The sequence below is a fragment of the Plecotus auritus genome (genome assembly GCF_963455305.1).
Source record: "Plecotus auritus genome assembly, chromosome: 3".
In the NCBI taxonomy this organism is placed as follows: Eukaryota; Metazoa; Chordata; class Mammalia; order Chiroptera; family Vespertilionidae; genus Plecotus; species Plecotus auritus.
This window is the reverse complement of record NC_137772.1, coordinates 200,538,653-200,561,287: the sequence shown is the minus strand read 5'-3', so window position 1 is coordinate 200,561,287 and position 22,635 is coordinate 200,538,653. Positions and strand designations below refer to the sequence as shown.

Genomic DNA, 22,635 nt, shown 5'->3' with positions numbered 1-22,635 from the left:
AATAAAGCCACTGCCAACAGGGGATGTGAGGGTCTGTGAGATTTAATTGTCTGGCTGAGGAAGAGGAGTCACTAAGGAGATGGGAGGACATGGCCTGAAGGACACCAGGAGACAGAGTGTGAAGGGATAGAGATTTTTCACCATTTGGATTGCTGCATTCCTTGATAGCTCCTAATTTGCTTATACTTTGACATATAACTAGAAAACTTTCTTTAGAGGTTATTACATTTCCCCACACAGCAAATGCTGACAAGCTTGCTCACTTTACTAATGGCACTGGAATGGATATATACACTTTTACTCTTTACAGAAATATATGGTGACAACTAAAACTGTCTTTTAATAAAAGATGAGAAGATTATTCTTAAAGAACCATTTTAAAATACATTATTATCATTCCATGTAGTTGAATATATTTTTAAACATTTTAATGAAGTTTAATTTTTAAAAAAATTATAGAAACAGTGGTAACTTACTAAATCATAAAGGTACTTTTATATAAATTTTTATAAAGCAGATAATGTTTATTATCTCAGTAGAGGGAAATGGAGAGTAAGAGGAACAGAAAACATAAAAACAAGAAGAAAAAACAGGAAGCCAGCTGGCTTCAGGCAGATATGAAATTGTCACTGGTAAAGCTTTATTTTGTGTTTTTCTCCAAGGAGAGGAAGAAAATTTTAGGTGTTGAAAAACAGATTTTAACGTATCTATATATATAAAAGGCTAAGTGACCGACCATCCATCTGTCCGACCATCCAACTGACTGATCGACTGGCTGGTACATATGACGCGCACTGGCAATTTAAAAATAAATGCTGAGCCGAAACCGGTTTGGCTCAGTGGATAGAGCGTCGGCCTGCGGACTGAAGGGTCCCGGGTTCGATTCCGGTCAAGGGCATGTACCTTGGTTGCGGGCACATCCCCAGTGGGAGGTGTGCAGGAGGCAGCTGATCGATGTTTCTAGCTCTCTATTCCTCTCTCTTCCTCTCTGTAAAAAATCAATAAAATATATTTAAATAAATAAATAAATAAATAAAAATAAAAATAAATGCTGACTCGTGCATGCACAATACATATAAAGCTCTCGCTGGCGCCATTCACACGCGTGTGTTTCAGTCTGTCATTGTTGATCATGAATTTGGTTGACAATTCTAATTAATTTCCTTTCAATGTGCACAAATCCGTGCACCGGGCCACTAGTGCATGCATGAAGGAGAATGATAGCACATTTGGATAGTAACTTGGGTCCTTGATAATTTTATCAAGCCAGGCAATTAAAAAGCAAGCACAACTTAATTCCAGTTATGGAAATGAAGGAGGGATAAGCCCTACATTGAAAAATTATCTTTCTTTTATACAAACCAGACGGGCAATCTGCTCATGAGGGCTTATTTGCTTTTGCTGTTAAGTACTTTTCAAATAAACTACCTTGTTCATGTCAAAAGTTTAAGTGACCATTGCAATTCCAAAAGATCCCTGATGAAGTTGAGCCTATTTAAGAGATAGGTGTGCAAATTACTGTTATAATGAGTAGACATAAAGGAAGCAGGTGTTTGGCCTGGAAGAGGTGCAGTTTTAGACTAACTAGGAGAAATAATAGTGTTTTGTAAAGATGTGTAATTTCTGATCCTCAGAACTTGGCCAATGGCCAGTCATTACCCATGGGTCCAGGCAAAGAAAACTAAACAAACCAGTTCTCAGGGACAAAAAAGCAAGAGTGAGGAAGAAGTCTATTAGAGTTAAAATGGCCACCTGAAACAGTTTGTCCTAAGATCACTGGTCTGGGAACTTCTTAAATATTCAGCTCTTGGAGATCAGCTCAAAAACAGGCTTTTCAGGCCTATCTCCATCTTCTTCCTGCAGACTTTGCCTCTTACAGACAACACTAAATATTAAACAAGCTAACAAGCAATGAAAACAGGGAAGGGAAGACTAAGAACAGTTTTACCAAAGAATACCGATCAGACAAAAAATTCTGAGAGATCTAATTCCTAGGGATACATAATAAACTCAACATTGAAGTGCTTCAACAAAATACAGAAACTCAGTTCAGCATGAATTTAAGCTCCCAGCCCTGAGCAGGTGGCACCTCATACAGAGATTCACAGTATTCATGAGTTGAGAGTCCTGGTCCCAGCAAGTGCTTTAGATGAATCTGTGGTTTCATCTATGCTTTCTATCCAAAGACCACCATGAACATACCTGTAGTTGGACAAGTTGGGTTTATTGCTCTTTGCAGCAAGAGAGAATACATACTGTGAGGAGATGTGGTGTGTTTCACTAAGGGGGTATTAGGATTTATTATAGGTTTTGGGTTTGTGTTCACTAACTTTGCAGCTTTGCCCAGGATTGCATGCTCTTGGGAATAGAGGGAAACCTATACTTGAGGTAAACACATCTAATAAGATACAAGGAATGGAGTGAGGGTAAAGTTGTAATTGGTGCATATACTAATGCATATTGGCCAGCATAGGGGTCTGTTTGGTCATTTTTGTAGTTTGGACAACTCTCATATTTTTGGGTTCAGACATGATTGCAGGGTACTTGTTTTGATTTTTCACAGCCGCAGAATGGCCTTGTCTGGTATTGGTGTTCTGTGAAAATTTCCACAATAAACCACTGTGTAGCTGTGTCAGGCCAACTCCTAGCAACACCAGTGCCTGGCTAACAGTCGGGGCCTGTTCATGGGCTGCTTCCTCCTTTCTCAACAGCTTAAGGAAAACGTGTGACATGGAGAAGAGGGCTTTCTGAGCAGTGGAAGTAGACAGACACCTTAAAGCAAATTCTGCAGTGTCTGAGCACCATGCAAGAGAGCTGCTGTTAATGGGTATTTCAGTTCCACATTTATGTACTTTAAATATCCGAGTCCTCTAACATCCCCTTGTTTTCATGTTCAAGGGACTTTTCTTTTTTTGTGTGTTTTCATGTAGAGTAACAATGTTTCAGTTTCTTTAACATGGTAATCCATATATTTCTAATAATTTTAAATTTACATACGTATATATACTACTTATATACGTAAATGTATATATTAAATAAATACGGTGGCCTTACTTTCCTCCCTTCTTCCAATATCCAGCTTCCCATTTGCCCAGCCCAAATAAAAATCGATGTTATCCTGATTTGAACTTGTCATATAATTAAAAAAATTGTCATAAAAAACACTCAACCCAATAAAAATCTAGACATTTATTTATATGTTTACTAAGCATTGGTTTTCTCATTCATAAAAGTAGGGAGCCCTAGCTGTTTGGCTCAGTGGATAGAGTGTTGGCCTGCAGACTGAAGGGTCCCAGGTTGGATTCCAGTCAAGGGCCTATTCCTGGGTTGTGGGATCAATCCCCAGTAGGGGGCATGCAGGAGGCAATCAATGATTCTCTCATCATTGATGTTTCTCTCTCTCCTCTCCCTTTCTTTCTGAAATCAATAAAAATATATTTTTTTAAAAAGTAGGTTAATAATTCCTTATTATATAGCAGTTAGTGACTAGTGTATGCTAAGAGCTCAATCACTACTATCATTGATTATAATTTCTGCTTCACTTTCCTTTTCCTTGGGTATTTTCTCTCATTCAGTGTTTATGATAGTATCCTCTACCTGCCTCCTGAGCTTCATACTTCACCCGCCTACTCAAGATTTCCATGAAGTTGTCTCACAGGGATCTGAAATGCAGCCTGTCCCAAACTGGGCCCATTCCCTTCATTCTATACCCCTCAATTGACACATCTGTAAAATGAAGGAAATGATGGGTAGCTACTTCACAGGGCTGGGTAAGGATTAAATTAATACACGTAAAACACATTGTAGGATGCCTGGCACACAGTAAACACCCTCTTAGCTGCTGCTACCATCCTTTTTCTCTACAGCTTCACACCTTTTATTCCCTACTGATGCTACCTACAACCCAAGCCCTAAATTGGAGACCCTAAATTCTTCTCTTCTGCCTCACTCCCTACATCAAATTGATAATCCAGTCTTGTGCTTTCTATCTCTGCAATAGATCCTTCAACTCTCTTCCACCCTCCTGTGCTGTCTGGGTACTCCCCATCTTCTGCCTGCAGTGGTCTCCTAATGCGTCTTCCCACCCCTGGTCTTTCACCCTTGAGTCCATCCCATAGCCACAGGTCTCATTCTGAAATGCAAATATAGTTCTAACAAACATATTTACCATGTGCCAAACACTATTTTGAGTTTTACAATATTAACTATTTATTATACATATATTCAATGATTTCTCCCTCTTTCATACATTATTCAATAAATCTTATTTTTTATGTTATAGGTACACATGAAAGGGATCTAAGATATAATGGAAAGTAAGAATAGGTATGCCTAGCCCGTGGTCAGCAAACTGCGGCTCGCGAGCCACATGCGGCTCTTTGGCCTCTTGAGTGTGGCTCTTCCACAAAATACCACGGCCTGGGCAAGTCTATTTTGAAGAAGTGGCGTTAGAAGAAGTTTAAAAAATTTGGCTCTCAAAAGAAATTTCAATCGTTGTACTGTTGATATTTGGCTCTGTTGACTAATGAGTTTGCTGACCAATGGCCTAGTCTGAATGCAATGCATACATTGTTTCATTGTGTGTGTGTGTGCGCGCGCGCGTGTGCGCGCAGGCATGTGTGTGTCTGCCTATGAAATACACTATCTATTGGGCCACTGGGTTAATCACATGAGCCTTTCAGCTTTGATACTCTCATCTCTAAAATGGGAAAAATATCTTTTAAAGTCATTTCCCAGAATTACAGAGTTAGTGATTAAAGCACTTTGAAAATAAAATATTATCAATGCAAATTAACATCATTAAGCATTCTTATTCATTGTATGTGCTTTTATAAAGAAAAGCTTAATAAATCCAACACATTCAAAAAAAGAAAGGAAAGTAACCTTTTCTGATTTTTTAATAGTTTTGTAAATGTTCCAAAAGGTTTGCCATTCAATCAGTTCACAAAGCTCTGGGGGAAGTGTCATCTTTGAGGATAAGACTAAATAAGTTCTTAGCAATAAATAACACCGCTCAATTTTTTTAAAGTCAATAAGGTAGTTCTGAAGGAAAATAATTATTTCTCCTCTTTATCCCTTAACTTTAAAACTTAGTTTCAGTAAGATTCTCATTCTGTACTTTTAAACCCAAGGTACTTTTTTGATCATAAAAAAGATAACATGTTTATACATTATCAGGAACTCAGAGGATCTTGGGGTAGAACATTTATTTCATGAAACACTCAAAGTTTAGGTCAGTGGGAAATAATTTTAATTAAAGAATTGTACATTTTCTTCCCACATGTCTTGTTTTGTATTAGGAAATGACATTGTGATCCATTTCACTACAATATTACAAAATATTTACAAGAAAATATTAAAAATAAACACAAAAGGCAAGATGGAGTAAAATAAACTGTTTCTTCCCCCAAAAAATCTACTCCAGCGCCCACAGCACACAAGAGAATCAAAAACAAATATGCCCCAGATCACAAGTTCCAAAGGATTGGAGAGGGGAAGAAATGGGATGAAAGTGGTGGTATGAAAGGGAATGGACGCTTGCAGCAGAACTGCTTCAGTAACCAACCTAGCCTGAGTGAAACACCCTCTCTTGTATGCAGTGAATTCCAAACAAGGCTAAACTTTAAGATATTCCTTCAAATGAAATTAGAAAATACCCTGACAATAAAAGTAGCTCTTTTGCCTAAGTTTCCTAAGAGCCTCTTTTTCCACGAACCAATGATATGAACAGAAGTGTGTTTGGGCATCAAAAGTTGTCACAGCAGCCCTTCCATTTCTTTCATAAAAGCTTCATATACATCATCCTTAGTTTGTACTGAGACAGGAACAGTTGGACCAGATTTGGGGGCTGCTTTGGCAAGAGGCACAGCAGAATCATCCTCTGACTTTCTCTGGGGAGCAGCAGTAGCCCCTTTATTCTCCCGACGGACCCTCAGTGCGGTGGGCACGAATCGAGTAATCTCTGCCTTGGGATTAGTGATTTGTGGCTTGGCACTGATGGTTGCTGTGGCTTTCTTCTCAATGGTGGCTGCACTGGTGTCATCCGCCTTGGGTCGCTGAATCAAGTTGGGTGGAGCACTTAAAACTCCTGGATTTGGCAAGGGAGCCGGTGGAAAAAGCCCAGGTGGGGCAGGTCCGAGTGGAGGCACCAAAGGTGGGCGCATCATGCCAGGACGAGGTGGAGGGATACCTAAATGAAGGAGAAAACAGGCTGATGAACACTACAGGAACTAATAAAATATAACTGCGACTAAGGTGTTAAAAACAGGCTGACAACTTAAAAAAAAAAAAAGGACAATTTACATAAAGTAAGCTGAAATCATGCTACTATTTAAAACTTAAATATATTCTGATAGTAAGGAATTTATCTACCTAATAAAAGAGTAACATACTAATTGACCATACCTTTGCGACACCCACCAGCCAATCAGGAGTGAGTATGCAAATTAACCCAACAAAGATGGCGGTTAATTTGCATATGCAGGCACTGAGCGGCCGGGGGCGGGGTGGGATGCAGGCATTCCGCACCACCCCAGCCGCTCTGGGCCTCTGGGCAGCATGGGAAGGCAGAAAGGCTGCTCTGGGCCGGAGCGGAAAGGCAGCTCCGGCCAGAGCGAAGGCGGTGCCAGCAGCCAGGGGAAGGAAGGCCCATTCTTGCACGAATCTTCGTGCATTGGGCCTCTAGTTTATTATAAAACAATATTCACCTTTAGTCTGTATTTTGTACTTATAGTAGTAGTAATGTCTTCTTCTCTAAACAATGTACTATTTTAAAATATAAAGTAAAACTGAAAACACCACCTAGTTTCAAATATGATTTTAAAATAGTTAAGTTTCAAATTTGATAGCCCAAGAGTCTATTCTAGCTGTATAGTGCAGACAAAGTTGGGGTTTGATTCCCATGGGGTCTGATCTTCACACCACTCTTCCCCCCAACATAGTAACTCCATGAGTGGGAAATAAGATACTGTAACTAATCACAATATGTCACCATTCCTGGAAAAGAATCCAAGTCCCATTGACGGTTCAGACATACCATCAACATTTTACCAAGAACAGCAGGTTTAATTTTCTTCAACTGCCATTTTTATGAATGAATATTAAGTACCAAATTTTGTCAAATCTAAGATGCTATGGCTTATACAAACTCATAAATATTCCATATACAATTAAGAGAGAGAAAGAAAATGTCGAAGCTGGGGGCTTAAAAGACGTTTATATTAAACTGGGACAGTCAGTGCAGTAAACCAAAGTTATACTTGCCACACATAATAACACAAGGAAATTTGCATATCTAGCATTGATACTGGGTTGAGAAAAAAAACAAACAGCCTTTAAGTTGGTACTTATGTAGATGTATGGAATCACTACAATTATAAATGAACTAAAAACTCAAATGGAGAATTTAATCCAAAGTGGTCTCTGGCTGGAGCATCCCTCAAGTGACAGGCGGAAGGATGCAAATACTCTATGAAAGAACTCAAGTTCAACCCAGGATAATAGCAATCAAAAACACCATTTTAAGATACCCCTTCAATTCAGGTTATTGAAATGTGAAAATATGTCCTAGAGCAAATAAAATATACAGGGGGGGCCGGGGGGGGGCAAAAGTAGGTTCACAGTTGGTTGCATAAAAAATAATACAATAATTAATCAATAATACTACAAGAATAAACTGTGTTTGCATAATCACAACTGTAGACCTACTTTTGCCCCACCCTGTATAGCAGACAAGTGTTCGCTCTGGAAATCAAAAGCTTTACCTGGAGGTGCAGGGGGAGGTAGCCTTGGTGGGGGTCCTCGAGGAGGAGGGCCAGGAGGCAGACCTGGAGGTGGACCTGGAGGAGGGCCAGGGGGTCGGCCTGGTGGTGGTCCTGGAGGTAAAAGTCGGGGTAAAGGCCCTCGGAGTCCTGGCATTCCAGGTGGTCTCAGGAATGGAGGCGCTCCTGAAAAGGTAAGAATAAATTAATGTCAAACAAATATATATCAAGTAGTAACTATGATATCAGTAAAGGTAACTCAAATGTGGTATGATTTATCACTTTAACCTGATTATCAGTTAACTTCAAAAACTGACTGAAATGTGTGGAAGCAGAATTCATCCAACAAATATCTGAGCACCAGAGACAGGGTACTGAATTTCTTTCGGATCACCTCTTTATTTCCTAGCACTGACCAAAAGGATATGCAATCACAGCTCTGTTGGGCTGGAAACATATGAAGGTGAGAAGAATTTTTAAATGGTTCCAACGTGAGCTGAAAATGGACTATAAAGTAAAGTGCTTTAATGACCTCCTGAAACTCATAAAGTCAAAGACCACTGAGAATGACATAAGATAGGTCATTTTGCTTTGGACCAATAGGAAAAAGATGAATTCAACTGAAGAAAACTTAACTGGCTGTAGAGAATAAAATTATGAAAAGCCAAGAAGTTCTATATGTTGTTTCATATTATAAATAAACTTTTTATATTTTTAAGCCAAAGACCTGGTTAACTATAAAGATTGTCTCTAACTATAAAGATTACACTGACATCCAATAATCCCCAAACCAAAGGATATGAGATTAATATTTACTGTGTTCTAGTACCACTGGCTACCAATTTTAAATGGGGTCAACTTGTCATATTAAAAAGTAGTATTAAATAAACTCTCGGTTAAATACTCCAGTTTCTGCCTGCTAGAATCAGAACTAAAGAATGATGAAAAAGGAAGATCTTGGGAGAAAAAGATGGGTATCAGAAAAACTAAGTTGCAAACAATGCTGGAAGAATAAACCAGTTGCACTTATCCTTTGAGAATCCTGATTTCTTAAGGAATTGCACTAGGATAAATAAGAAAACACCAATACTAATGATATATTTTTTGGAATAACTTCACTCTAACCACATGTGGACTTAATTATTTACCCATAAATGGAAATGCTTACCTGGAGGTGGTCCAGGAGGAAGGCCTGTAGGTGGTCCAGGTGGCCGTAAAGGTGGAGCAGGAGGTGGTCCAAGAGGAGGTGGTCCTGGCATGGGAGGTGCTTGTATCTGAGAAGGGGGAACAGACTGTGGGGGAGCTTGTTGCTGTGAAGAAGCAGATGTGCCATCAGAAAGAGATTCTTCTTTATGCTGCTTTTGTGACTGCTTTTCTGCTTCAGAATCATCAGAATCACCTTCATCATCGTCCTCTGAAAATTCCTCTACTTCTCGTCCCTCCTCAGGGATTTCCTGACCTGAAAGAAATTTTAAACCAGGTAAATGGAGTTGACCAATTTTTTACAGGCAAGGAGCCAGTAAAAGAGCAATGCTTAAAGACACATGCTCAATAAATGCTTTCTTAAAATTAACAACCAAATAGACTTCTTCAATAAAATACCTAAGATGTGGAAGAATCAAATGGCATTTCACTCATCTGTGCTGGTGCAGCATGATGGAGCAGTCTTTAGAACAAGACAGACCTGAATTTAAATGCCAGTTCAACCACTTACTAGCTGTGTGTAACTTTGGGCACCTTAATGTCTCCAAACCTTACCTTTTGTAAAATGAGGATTTGTTACTTATTTCAGGGTGGATGGGATACTAAATGGGAAAACGTACATAAAGAAACTGGCATAAGGAAATACCAAAAGGTGATTCACTACTCTTTCCCTACCTTACCTGCCATTCGAAGCATCATGGCTTGAAGAGGAGTCAGCTCCTTAATGTTCTTCTTCTTCTTCCTTGATTTCCCAGGCATATCTGCAAATCGTACACTCAGACCTAAGGTGCCAGAGGAGGGAGAGAAAGGGGGGTGAATTGGCATCAACAAAATTCAGTAAATGCTTACTAAATAACATATGCCTTAAATTACTAGACACAAATGCTGCCTGTAAATTCCTGTAAAACTTTGCAGAAGGTAAGCACAGAAAGAGAGCGCCATATTACAGGTAGTATATAAAGTGCCAACTGCTGGTAAATACATGCTATAGTGATTTAAAAGTGATTAAAAACAAACAAACTTCAAGAATACTAATAACATCTTTATGCCAATAAAACTGAACACCCAGATAAAAATAGGTAATTTTTAAGAACGTAAGTTACTAAAATTGGTAAAAGAAGTGGTATGACCAGACTAAACAAAAATGAAATGGTAGTCAAAGATTTACTCACTAAAAGGCACCTGGCTAAAATGGTTTTTACAAGGAAATTCAGCCAAACATTACATTACAGAAATTTCCTGTAAAAGGGAATAGGAAAGGATGGAATGCTATCCAGAACTCATGAAATTAGCATTATACTAAATGATATCAAAATGATACCAAAACTAACCTACTAGCCAACATAAAATATAAGCAAATTGAATGACAGTTTAAAAAAGAAAAAGAAATTGTAAACACATAAGATTGGTCCCAGAAATGCAAGATGGTTTAACATTACAAAAGCTATAATGTAAATCTTTTGCCTTTTACCCTAGACAAGCCATAATGCAGTTCATTACAATAAAAAACAACATTCTGACAGATGCTTAAAAAGTATTTTTTATAGTTCTTAGAAAACTAGAACTAGGAGGGAATTTCTTAACTGACAAAAAGGCTATTCACTAGACACTTTTCAACGTCATACAAAATGATGCAGTGTTAGGAGCATTCTTGGTAAATATTTACAAAAGGACAGGGGTTCCATGTGGGTGGGCTTTAGTTTTGTTTACACCACATCCTTAGTGTCTGCAAAAATGCCTGGTTTATAGTAAAAACTCAGTAAATATGATCTGAATGAATGCACTGATCATCAAGTGTGCACTGGTAAGTACATGTTTAAAAAAGAACAGTTGTCAGAAAGAGGAAAATAGGCAAAGATCACAAGGTCCCAGAAGAAATGGGAGCCGCTGTGGCTCTAAGGGCTTTCTACTTTCTAGTAAGAGCGCCATAGTAAGGGTGCTCCACAATTTTTCATTACCAGTTCTCTCTATCCACCCTTTTAAACTAGCTTTTTGATTTGCAACCATAATTCTTAACAGGAGAAAAAATTGTCATTATTATAAACACTAATATTGGTAGTATTATTAAAACATAAATACAGAAGTGGTAGGCTACAAAAATAATTCCAAAAGAAGCTCTAAGACTATTGGGGTGTGATGCATTATACATTTTATAATGCTCAGTACCTATTACAATGGTTGAAATTTTCTTGATGAATGTCATAATTTTTAAAATCACACCTAACTCAGTCTGAATTTATAATAATCAAACACATAACATACATTATGGATATAACATGTTTCCATTAAGTCATGACTCCACTCAAAGGCCTATTTGTATAATTATGGTTCATGTAATATACCACGATCACACATAATTTAAAGGTAGGTATTTAAATGTAGATATTTAAATAGACTTATTAATACCCATGAGTATATCTTTATGCTGTTGAATAGCTATTATCTCTCCCCCCAAAAGTGAACTTAATTACATAGACATTTTTATTATATACATGGCTTAATTGTTTTTATATCCATTAGTACTTAGTATGTGTTAAGAACTTTGAGACAGCTGAGATATAAAGAATACAACTATGATCCTTCCTTGCAAGGAGCTCACAATTATTTCCTCAGATGCATTAATAAATCAGGACTTCAGTCTGTGTCCTATTTATTGATCAATACCATGGAACTTTCATCTGCACATACCTGATTTTTTTTCTTCATTGTTATTTCTTTCATTATCATCACGGTGCACAAATTCATCTCCTTCACTTTCTCCATCTGATCTGTCAGTGTCGCTGTCATCAGTACTGTCATCATGCTTATCTTGATCCATGTCCTCAGGATAGCCATCATCTTCACTGGTGCTGGAAACATCATCATCATGACCCCGTTGAGCTGAAAAGGGAGGAGGGAACAGGGAACAAGTAATATGATTGGATCCTCCTTTACATGATACTCCGAAACACAGAAAATTATGCTCATTATGTAACACAATTATCTAATTGTTTTAAAAGTTTGTGTAGATCTCAGCTATTCAGATGGTCTGACAATATTTTCATTTCACAATAGTTAAAATTCAAATTTGAAAACAAATTACATTTAGAAGGTTGTATACATACACATATACACAATCACTGTGACTAAACAATAATACTCAGCACAGATGACAAAGCTGAAAGGGAAACAGATAGCTAAGTCTTAGGGAATTGGTAGTAAGTGGTATTTCTAGGTATAGCCTAATTTGAAACACAATAAACATTTCTATACTTTGTTATGTTTGATGCTTTTACTTGGCTAGATCCTATGATTTATCCATCCTTTAGTATGTACATGGTATCATCATTTATTTCCCAAATTCTGAGGGTGGTGAATGGGGCCAACAAAAAAAAATGACAGTGGAAAGGCTGTAAGAGCAAAAGGAACATTCACTCCTTACCAAGTTCAGGACTATATAACATGTCTTCATCTCGCCGGCGAGGGGGAAGATCCAGGGCAAAGCCCACTTTACGGCCATACATTTGCAAGACTTGAGGAGGAGGTGGACCAGGGGGCGGACCAGGAGGTTTTCTACCAGGGGGCAAACGTGGAACACCATGCCCAAGAAGAGGAAGAATAGAGACTGCCCTAGTTGGAGGCCTGTAAAGAAAATTTTATAGGTATCACGTTAACAGTGGTACTTACTTCCTCTTCTAAACCATTTCCAAGGGTAAAATTTCATTTTTAATCAACCCAGATGCTGCTTATATTCATTCTCTTTTATTTCCTGCTGCATTAATTTTGGCTCTAGATCGTGGGCAAACTACAGCCCGTGGGCCGGATCCGGCCCGTTCGGCTGTTCTATCCGGCCCGTGGAGCTGAAAGAGCGGAGGGTTCTCTTGCTCTCCATCCGCTCCTTTACTTTGAATTTATATTAGTTCACACAAACACTCCATCCATGCTTTTGTTCCGGCCCTCCGGTCCAGTTTAAGAACCCATTGTGGCCCTCGAGTCAAAAAGTTTGCCCACCCCTGCTCTAGATAGTCCAGAGGTGCTTTTAATACATGCAATTTGATTATGCTACAACTTACCCATAGGCTGAGGTCTTCTTAAGGATGGAGGGTGGCTGGGCACCAGGAAGTGGAATGTCCTGGATCAAGATGTTGGAAGGAGCATGAGGCATATCTGGCAAAGGGATACTATCCACTTCCACATGCTGAGCATTCTGAAACAGAGAGAAATCTGTCAGTAGAAGGTAAGAGTAATCCACAAACTCAACACTAAAAATTCAGTGTCAGCTGAATAACTTGCGATTTGCTTTTCACCTAAAATGTATGTCACAAAAAATTAAGAACAGGCCTCATCAATATTTCCAGTCTGTCAATGAATTGAAAAAACAAAACAAAAACAAAACTATCTCCTCTAAAAGAACCATACCCAATTGTTTTTCTCCCTGTATCAATGAATTCTTTTTGGTTTTGGTTTGAAATAGCTGCTGTTTAGAGAAGTCTAAGTGTCTAGTACTAAAGCCACCCTATTTAATATTCTGGATGACAAATAACATACATCAATTAACAGTGTATTTATTTCCAGGGGCAGAGCTTAGGCTCTAACATTAGTCTGCCTTTGATGAAGTTCTGCCACATATTAGCTGCATGACTGAGCAAGTTATCTTAGTTTTCTTTTTCTGTAAATGGGACCCATACTACCTACTTTACAAGAATTATAGCATTTGGTGTTTTACAATTTTATTTTGAGGCAAAATTTACAATGACATTTAAAATTCAATGAGTTCTGACAAAAGCATGTATTCATACTAATTCCCAGTTAATCCCTAATGATATCCCAAAACAATTGCCGCTACAATTTTTTTTTCCTGTGCTACAATATCATACAAATGGAATCATAACTACAGAAGTTTAGTATGTTTTGTTTTTGAGATTTAAAAATACCCGAGCAATTTCCAGTTTTTGTCTATTAATATGTTGGCAGTTGGATTAATTTTTCTTGTATATGTTCAGTTTCATAAGAAATTGCCAAGAGTAAGAGGTTCAACAATCAATTCTCCCATTAACAGGTTTAAGAGCAAATCTAAATATAACACTTTAGTTTCTCTTTTAAAAGAAACTAATTACCTTCACAGCATCAAAATATTGGCTAAGTTGAGCCCTTTTCTGTTCATATTCTACTTCTAGCTTTCTCAATTCTTTGTAAATATCTGGATTCTCTTTTTCATAGAGTCGTAGAATACGTTCAAAGGTTTCACGCAGCTTTTTACGCTTGTCTTTCAGCACCTTCTCATTTAATTGTGGCTGTTGCACTGGGTTAAACTCTGAGAGAAAAGAGCAGATTATGGAATTAAACTCACAAAGGTCACTTCATCTAGGTTGTCAACAGACTACATGATTTAATAAAAAATTTTTATGGTAACATTTTTTAAAAGGGAGCTAGGCACCAGATATATTCTACAATTCCTAAAGAACTGCAATAGGTACTTATGAAAATTACACTTTTTTAAGAGGGCCATTTATTGTATTTTCCTAAGAAATGTCACCTAATTAATCCATCATCACTGTAACAAAAATCAACTTTCACTCCTCTATGCTAATGACTTGATATAGTTAAGCTTCAGCCAGAGAGACCTAAATCCCTGGCTCTGTCATTTAATTCTGAGATCTCAGGCACTTTATTTAAATTCTTTTATTTTCAGATTCTTCATCTGCAAAATGGGGACATCAACTACGTCACAACAAAGGTCTGGTGATTAAATGGGATCACATAAAAAATATCCAGAGGTGTCTGGCTTATCACTTAACTATGGTGTTCTTTGTCTCACTACCATATAACCTTCTCTTCCCAAGTCTGCCTGGTCAGTCATACCTGCCCCCCTCCATCACCCTTGCCAGGGACTGACTCAGAGATCAAATGGTACATGATCCAAACCGGGGCCAGATCCCCGTCTGAGGTTTTAAAATGCAGATGTGGGAGAGAAGCTTTCATAAGCAGAGATGAAATAAACCTAGAGCTATCTGTGGCCTTGTCTCCAAACCACCATTCATTTTCCATACTTATTCTACCTTCCACCTCAAGAAATTCACTAGGACTATTCTGAATAAAGGTAACATACAAAAGACCAGAGAGAGATGAATAGGCTTGATAATGATATCTGGGTTTTTGAGGTCAGCATCCCTCAGGGATTTCCAAATTATGGGAGTCAATGTATACTTTTTTTTCTGATTAAATTAGTTTGTACTGAATTTTCTATATTGTAATTAGAGTGCTGATATAGTATTCCCTTCTCCCTTTTCCTTAAAGAATAACAAATTTAATTATCTTCTTCCCTAAATCTCATTAACTTGTCAATTTATTCAAAACCAGAGGATATTGTCTTACACCATAGTATTCCTGGTGTGATTAAACTTCCTAAATCAATGTAGTATCATTTAATAGGTAATATCCTGATACTCTGGGGACAGCATTTGTCCTTACTGGAATTTAGACCAGAGGCAACAAGTGGATCAGTTACAGCTGAACTGGGAAAGATTTGGCATCATGCAGCCTGGCCCACAACTCTTGCCCAGGTTAGTGCACAGGCTCTGCCAAATTACTTTAGAAAGCTTCTAATACTGCATGCACATAAAGCTGGATTTTTTTGGGACCCCATTTAATGCATCACCAAGGAGATCCACTGTAACTCTTACTGTTTTTGGGCAAACAACTGAAACATTTTGGGTATCTTTGTAAACAAAACTTATAAAGATCACTTTAATATGTAATTAAAAAAGTGGCAGAGGCAGAAGAAAGAGTGGCAAAAACTCGGCAGCTAAAAAGCACATAGGAATTAACTATTTAATTATGCATGTTGGGAAACTTCTATTAAAAAAAGAAAAATTAAAAATCCCATGTTCTAATATTAAGAAAATAAGTATTTGTGGGTTGGAATAAAATTTCCAGTGCCAGAATCACACAGGATTCTCTATCTACCTTAGATGCAAGGAAAGATAACATCTAGTTACCTCCTATGATTCCAGTTATGACAAAGCAGTGATACTGAAGATTCCTACAGAGACTAAATAAAACTATGAAATGTGAAAAAAAAAGGGAGGGATCCCAATATGGTAATTGATATTAAGTATTTGATGATTTCTACTACATCCTTAAGTAGTCAAGTATCTGTGGATCATCTCATTGGAAAAAATGGGAAACTGATATACGCATGGGGCCTAATAGATTTACTTGGTAGCTGTCAAAATTAAAAAAAAAAAAAAAAAAAAAAAAAAGACAAACAAAAAACCCCAAGGTGATTTCAGAAGCCAGATTTCTGTCTTCTCTCAAAAACAATGAGCTGGCCAAAGTGGGTGTTTATTACCTAGTAATAATGAGCTCAAGCTAAATAATGGCTTCCCTCTTATTCCAGATATCTTCAGTTTACAATGAACTCCCCACCACCCCATTTTGCTGTTGTGATATTAAAACCAAATTCAAAGGTCAAATGCCACCATGCTTTAGTTTTTCTTATGCCTGCTCTGCTTCACTCATTATCTGCTTGCCTGCCTCTGTGTATCAGACTGTTATTTCTGCCATAAAATTTAGCCTTTTAATAAATTCTTACCCATTTCATCCAATTTCTCCATGTCCCGGATAATTTGTTTGGGATCCTTCATCTTCAAAACTGCAGCTCGTACCATCATGCGCTGTTTTTTGTTCTTAGGAAAAGGAAAGAGCAGTATATTAAGAAGCTGGACACTCCTGAGTTTTTATTTCAATCTGCTTCAAGAATATATTTAAACTGGGATTGAACTTCTTGGTTTCTGATCTCGTTTCAACCACCAGAAACAGAACCATGTAACTTTTTACTCTAAAGAAATGCTTCAACTTTAGACAAAGAGGTAAATAAATGTTATTTATTAGAAGTGCTTTCTGAGACAAGTATTTATGAGACGTAAAGCAGTCACTTAAAATATTTTAGCTTTATTTAATAAACAAAGGTTTCAGCTACATTCTAAAATTATATACCAGTAAAGTTTTGCAGGATTTTAATGCTAAACAATGCAACAAGAATACACAATTGAAAACAATTAAAATCTTAACATTTTCTCAACATGCTAAGGCCGTGGTCAGCAAACTGCGGCTCGCGAGCCACATGCGGCTCTTTGGCCCCTTGAGTGTGGCTCTTCCACAAAATACCACGGCCTGGGCGAGTCTATTTTGAAGTAGTGGTGTTAGAAGAAGTTTAAGTTTAAAAAATTTGGCTCTCCAAAGAAATTTCAATCGTTGTACTGTTGGTTTTTGGCTCTGTTGACTAATGAGTTTGCTGACCACTGTGCTAAGGCATTATACTAACAAGTAAATCCTTCCTTATTTTGGGAAGCACTTTGTCACAAACTCATCATCTACAAAAACCAGGAAAATGAACAATTCAGCATCACATTTATTTTCATTCACTAGTTCAGTAGCTGTTAAAAAAGTAGTATATCATAATAACTAACAAAAAAGTTACTTTCAAAAGTATTTCTTTAGCTCACTGGGAAAGGTAATCAAGTAAACAATGTGACACATTGTGAGCTATCTGCAAGGTTACTTACTTCAGTTTCCAAGTACAGATGGCCCCTGACTTCCCATGGTATGGCTTTACCATGGTGCCAAAGTCATATGCATTCAGTAGAAACTGTACTTCAAATTTAGATCCTTTTCTGGGCTAGCCATATGCATTATGATAATCTCTTATGATGCTGGGCAGCAGCAAGATGATTTTACCCAACTGTAGACTAACGTAAGTGTTCTGAGCATGTTTAAGGTAAGGTAGGCTAAGCTATTAAAAGCATTTTTACTTAAGATATTTTCAATTTATGATGGATTTATCAGGACATAACAGTAACCTCCTCTTAAGTCAAGGAGCATTTGCATGATATTTCGGATTAGTAAATTTTATGGCTTATTATAAGAAGTATATTTTCTGGCAAATAATTGAAAATGTCCTATTAAAATCCACTAATCCCAAATGTAAGATGTGACAAACAACACTTATAGCTAATTTGATCATCTGAAATCATACCTTCTTTAATTCTCTCTTCCGGGCTTCTTTTCCTTGAGAAAGAGAAAGAGAGAATACAGATCTTTCAAATCGTGACCATTATTACAGCATTTCCTCAACATAGATAATTCATACTGTGGGTGGCTGTGCTGTACTCTGTGGGTTCTTGTAGCAGCATCACTGGCTTCTACCTACTGGATGCTACTAGCACCCTTCTGATTTTGTCAACTAAAAATGTCAACATTCTTTTTGTTTTCTTAACAATTAGGAACACAAAGAAAAAAGATGCCATAAAATATTAAAGAACCTGCAAACCTAATTTGTTCAGAATTCTGAATACAAAAAGAAAGCTTTAAGCTAATTCTACTGTGCAAGTCAATCAAATTAGAAATATGGGTGTGAATTTTTTTTTTTTCATGTTTGAAGTGTTAATCATGTGCCCACAAGAACACTGGATAACTTCACACAACTGACTCCTAGCACTGCTGATCTTGTAATTAGGACATCATGAAATAGATTCCCTAATGCTTACAATTTCTACCACTTCTCCAGCATCCTCATTAATGGATACTTACGGGCTTGGTCTGTGGGGTTCATAAATTTTCCACTCTTGGTGGATGATGTAGATCTTCGTCCCATGTTGACAATCTGTATGGTTCACTTGTTTATTAAAAAAACACACACCAAACTACCAGGATCAACATAAGAATGTCCAAACCTGTAGAAAAGTTGTATAAGAGCATATTAGAGCTTATCTGAGCCAAACTGATCACTTGCCTGGCAGCAAGATCTCAAAATTGCTCTGGATAATGACAGTTTTGCAGTCCCATTTATACCCTTGGAATTACGGAGGGAATGTGAGCACCATTTCATTGAGGTGGGAGAAAGCAGCAAAGGCGGGGGGGGGGGGGGGGGGCGGGGAGGAAATACCTATGATTGGGTTTCAGGATAGTTAATAAGATAATGTGGCCCCTTGAAGGTCCTTAAACTTTCTGAGGGGTCTGAGAAAGCTTTTTAAAAGTGTGTTAACCTAGAAGCACATGCACATACACACAAACAATGGCCAGGGCTCGCTTAACAAAACCATAAACCTTTTACTAGGAACGTTGTAGGCCGGAGGTAGACCTTACAATGACACCTTTCCTTCTTTATGAAGATTTTATCAGGTATTATCAGTGCCTCTTTCAGCGGGTGTTCAATTGCCCGGGCTTCTGCCAAGCGTTTCCACGCGCTCCAGTGGCACCGAGTTTACCTGTGAAGGGTTTCCTTCTCGGAGGCACTGGGGGCCGCGGAAGCAAGCAAAGCCGGTACAAATACCCGCTCTCCTATCTTGGATGGCCCGCACCTTTTTGGCTTTCCTCTCTCCATTATCCTCAGGCTCTTGTTTTGACTCACCTTTCCGAAACTGAACCAGAATACTATTTACAGTAATTTCTATAGAAGACAGCGGAGCTTTATTCTGCGCACACGACTGTTTTGTCTTAAAGCACAGGCGCCAGGGAAAGCGGGCCACAAAGCCATGAGGGAACTCTGCACAGGCAGAGAGGCTCCCAGGGGAAGGAGCCCACTCCAGCCAGGGGTCACTTCGGCGGCAACTGCCGCAACCATAGCGACGGTTGACCCCGACTCGAGGTGCAGACATCAAACCCAAGGCCACCTACCAATCAACGTGGACAGACAGGAGGCGGCGCTAACCGACCCGGGCGAAGTCCGCCGCTTAACCGCTGGTCGCCGCTCCGCCCCAGGCTCGAGGATCCCTCCAGTCCGTGACCCGGGAGACCCCAACCGCGCAGAGGAAAACGGGGCTAAGGGGCCTACCGTCCCCGCGGCCACCGCGCGGGCCCGGGGAGGGACTGGAGAGATGAAGAACCCGCTTGGGACGATCCCGCACACTCACACTTCTGCTGGGCTCTGGGACTGCGAGAAGCCGGGAGGGGAGGATTCTCGGCCTCTTTCCCTTCGTAGGGGCCTTCACCTCGGCTCCCGGTCAGCTATCCAGCAACCGCCATCTTGAAACCTCGCGCCCCGCCACCGTCCCTACGTCACTTCCTATCCCCGTGGGCCCGAGATCTCAGCGTTTCTCGGCCCTGGATATGTGGAGTGTAACCAAGGACTCCACGGCGGAAGTCTCTTCCGCTCCAAGACAGAACCCAATTGGTTGGTTATCTGCTAAGAGCCCGCCCTAATGTTACGCAGTACAAAGACGCAAAGTTGATCGACACTTCTGTAGGCCAATAGGAATAAGAAAACGTGCCAGCTCGGATATGATTGGCTGGTGTAAAGATGGCCCTGTCTCTTGGCCAGAGATACTCTGACCTAATTCCGGTGCTTAATTGATTGCTTTAAACCGGCGGATTCAATAATGAGAAGTGTGTTGTGGTGTTTCTGCGTCCTGGAGTTGTACTGGTTCTGGGACTCTTTTTTTTTTCTTCTTCATGACGTAAGCTAGTGTGATCTTTTAGGAGTATCTGTTTGGAAACGAATCCCCGAATATATATATACATTTGCTACTGTGTTTTGCCAGCGTCATGCCCGTCTGGAAGTTCAGTAGTTGTTTATGGACACACAGAACGTTTGTAGACATGTGAGCAAATGAATCAGTGCCCTTATTGGAGTCCCAGATTGCTAATCTTCAGGATTACTTTTTGGAAAGGACGTGTGGGGATACATGTGCTGTCAGTTTTAAATTTACGACAGTTGAGGTGGTTATATTGGCTTCTCGTCTTTTCACCAGCCACAAATCCTATGTGATGTCACTGTACGTAGGCGATTATCCCCTTAGTTGTAGTGTTCGAAGGTTCTTTCTTTCTCTTCCATCCGCTCTTTCTCTAAGTCTTCTCCCCTGTCATTTCCTCTTAAAGGTAATTTTAAATACTTAAAATATTCTCCCCTTAAAGAATACACTTGTTTATTTCTGATCTTAATCTGAATATTCCTTATAGGAAAATATTAGATATAGGTCAATTCCTACAATCAATTATCAATATTCTAAAATACTGGTGGAGATACATATTAATGTTTAGTAGAATATTTAAATGTGCACTTAACTGTTTAAAATTGGTCCTTTATCTGAACTAACCTTCGTTTTAGGAAATTCTTGATTTGGTTTTAGACTGACTTGAGTCTCAGAAAGAACAGTAAAACGATCTTGTAATTTAAAGCTTATAAACCAGGTAATAACAAAAATATTTAATATTGAAGGTAAATTGTAATATTTTGGAACTAATATTAAAAATCAATGATAGAAAAGAAAATATTTTTGAAAAATTAATGTATTTCATCTAGCTTTTACTTTTTAAGATATGCTGAGGTTTTTACATTTCAAGACATTTATTGAACTTGGATGCAAGAATCAACTATAACAAATATATTTTTGCATCAACAGCTTATTAATAATTTTGTAAGTATAATCTAAGAGTCTCAATAGGAAATTATTAGTTGGTGCAGGTTTTTCCATCTGCAGAAATTTAACTGAACCAGTAGGCCTCCATAATATCTGGATATTTCTGAAATTAATGTAATTAATGAAATGGACTACCCAAAGCTTTACATAGCAAGGGCAACTTCCTCCATTCTGCTGGTATTGAAAGTGAAATTTATTTTTTTCTGAAAACTCATAAGATAATCAATTACGATTTTCCTTTGAATGACAAATTCCTTTTCTTTTAAAATACATTTTTATTGATTTCAGAGAGGAAGGGAGAGGGAAAGAAAGAGAGAAACCTCAATGATGAGAAAGAATAATTGTTGGGCTGCCTCCTGCAGGCCTCCTACTGGGGATTGAGTCTGCAAATCGGGCATGTAGCCCTTGACGGGATCGAACCCAGGACCTGTCAATCTGCAGGCTGGCACTCTATCCACTGAGCCAAACCAGCCAGGGCTGAATGACAAATTCTTGAAAGAGTTGCTACTTCCTCTCCTGCACTCTGAATGCATTATTTCCAGGTGTATCTTGGATTTGCTTTAAAAAAAAAAAAAAAGTTCCAGAGTGTTCAAACATTTCACTTGAGGGATATTTAATTACCACACAACAGTTGACCAGGGTTGATTATAGTTATAGAAGCAAAACCTTTATTTTTTTAGTTTTAACTTTTATCTGTTAAAAGTCCATTCAGATTATAGTGTATAATTTAGAAGTTTATAGAACCATTGACTCTTTTCATCATAGAAGTAAGAAGTTACAAACCGTATTCCAGTCTTTTCCAGTTTACAGAAAATTGGATTTTAACTGATGGTTGAAATTATGGTAGTGTTTCTATTACATTCAAAGGCCCAGGATTTGTGTCCAGGCAGAAATGACTAAGTATGTCCTCTTAGAACTAAATTATGTTTGAAGTGTTAGGAATAAAAACCTCTGCATTCAATGTACATTTTAAAGATTTTGACTTGAAATTAGGAAGGAAAAGGCAACCCCTACACCTGCTACTCTACACTAGCATGTACCCTAATATTGAGCTGGTAGAGCAGAGTTAGAAGAATCCTGGGATTCTCTCCCATGGTCTAGCACCAGCTGATCCAGGCATTTGTCATTGATGCAAAACTCAAGTAATCTTTCCAATCTGTTACCGTATTTATGTCTGTGTTGGAAGCTTATGGAAAATGAAGCTAATCCAAGAAACCAAACACTATTATTCAAAGAGAAGCAGAAAGTATTCCAGTGGCAAATAAGGTGGCTGT

General features: G+C 38.4%; 1 protein-coding gene across 3 annotated transcripts; it reads right to left on the bottom strand.

Annotated features, from left to right (window-relative positions):
• Nucleotides 1-4,193: 4,193 nt before the first annotated feature.
• Nucleotides 4,194-20,062, bottom strand: WBP11 (WW domain binding protein 11). 3 transcript variants are annotated; one of them, XM_080662366.1, is made up of 12 exons: nt 19,620-20,062; nt 18,534-18,676; nt 17,980-18,011; nt 16,537-16,630; nt 14,060-14,256; nt 13,016-13,149; nt 12,385-12,584; nt 11,652-11,843; nt 9,644-9,745; nt 8,929-9,219; nt 7,764-7,946; nt 4,194-6,190 (listed from the first exon to the last, which is right to left on the bottom strand). In XM_080662366.1, exons 2-12 carry the CDS (start codon nt 18,595-18,597, stop codon nt 5,757-5,759), a joined length of 1,923 nt encoding a protein of 640 aa, XP_080518492.1. In that variant the 5' UTR covers nt 18,598-18,676; nt 19,620-20,062; the 3' UTR covers nt 4,194-5,756. The 3 variants fall into 3 exon arrangements, with proteins under 3 accessions (XP_080518492.1, XP_080518491.1, XP_080518493.1); XM_080662365.1 differs by having other exon boundaries at nt 19,856-20,062; XM_080662367.1 differs by having other exon boundaries at nt 19,934-20,011.
• Nucleotides 20,063-22,635: the final 2,573 nt, after the last annotated feature.

What these genes read in the sequence shown, in the direction of transcription:
- WBP11 (XM_080662366.1), bottom strand. Translation starts at nt 18,597, where the DNA reads ATGGGACGAAGATCTACATCATCCACCAAGAGTGGAAAATTTATGAAC. An exon ending in GGAGAAATTGGATGAAATGG is followed by an intron (nt 14,257 to 16,536) that starts GTAAGAATTTAT and finishes CTTTTCTCTCAG; the next exon opens with AGTTTAACCCAGTGCAACAG. An exon ending in CATGATGCTTCGAATGGCAG is followed by an intron (nt 9,220 to 9,643) that starts GTAAGGTAGGGA and finishes AATTTCTTTCAG; the next exon opens with GTCAGGAAATCCCTGAGGAG.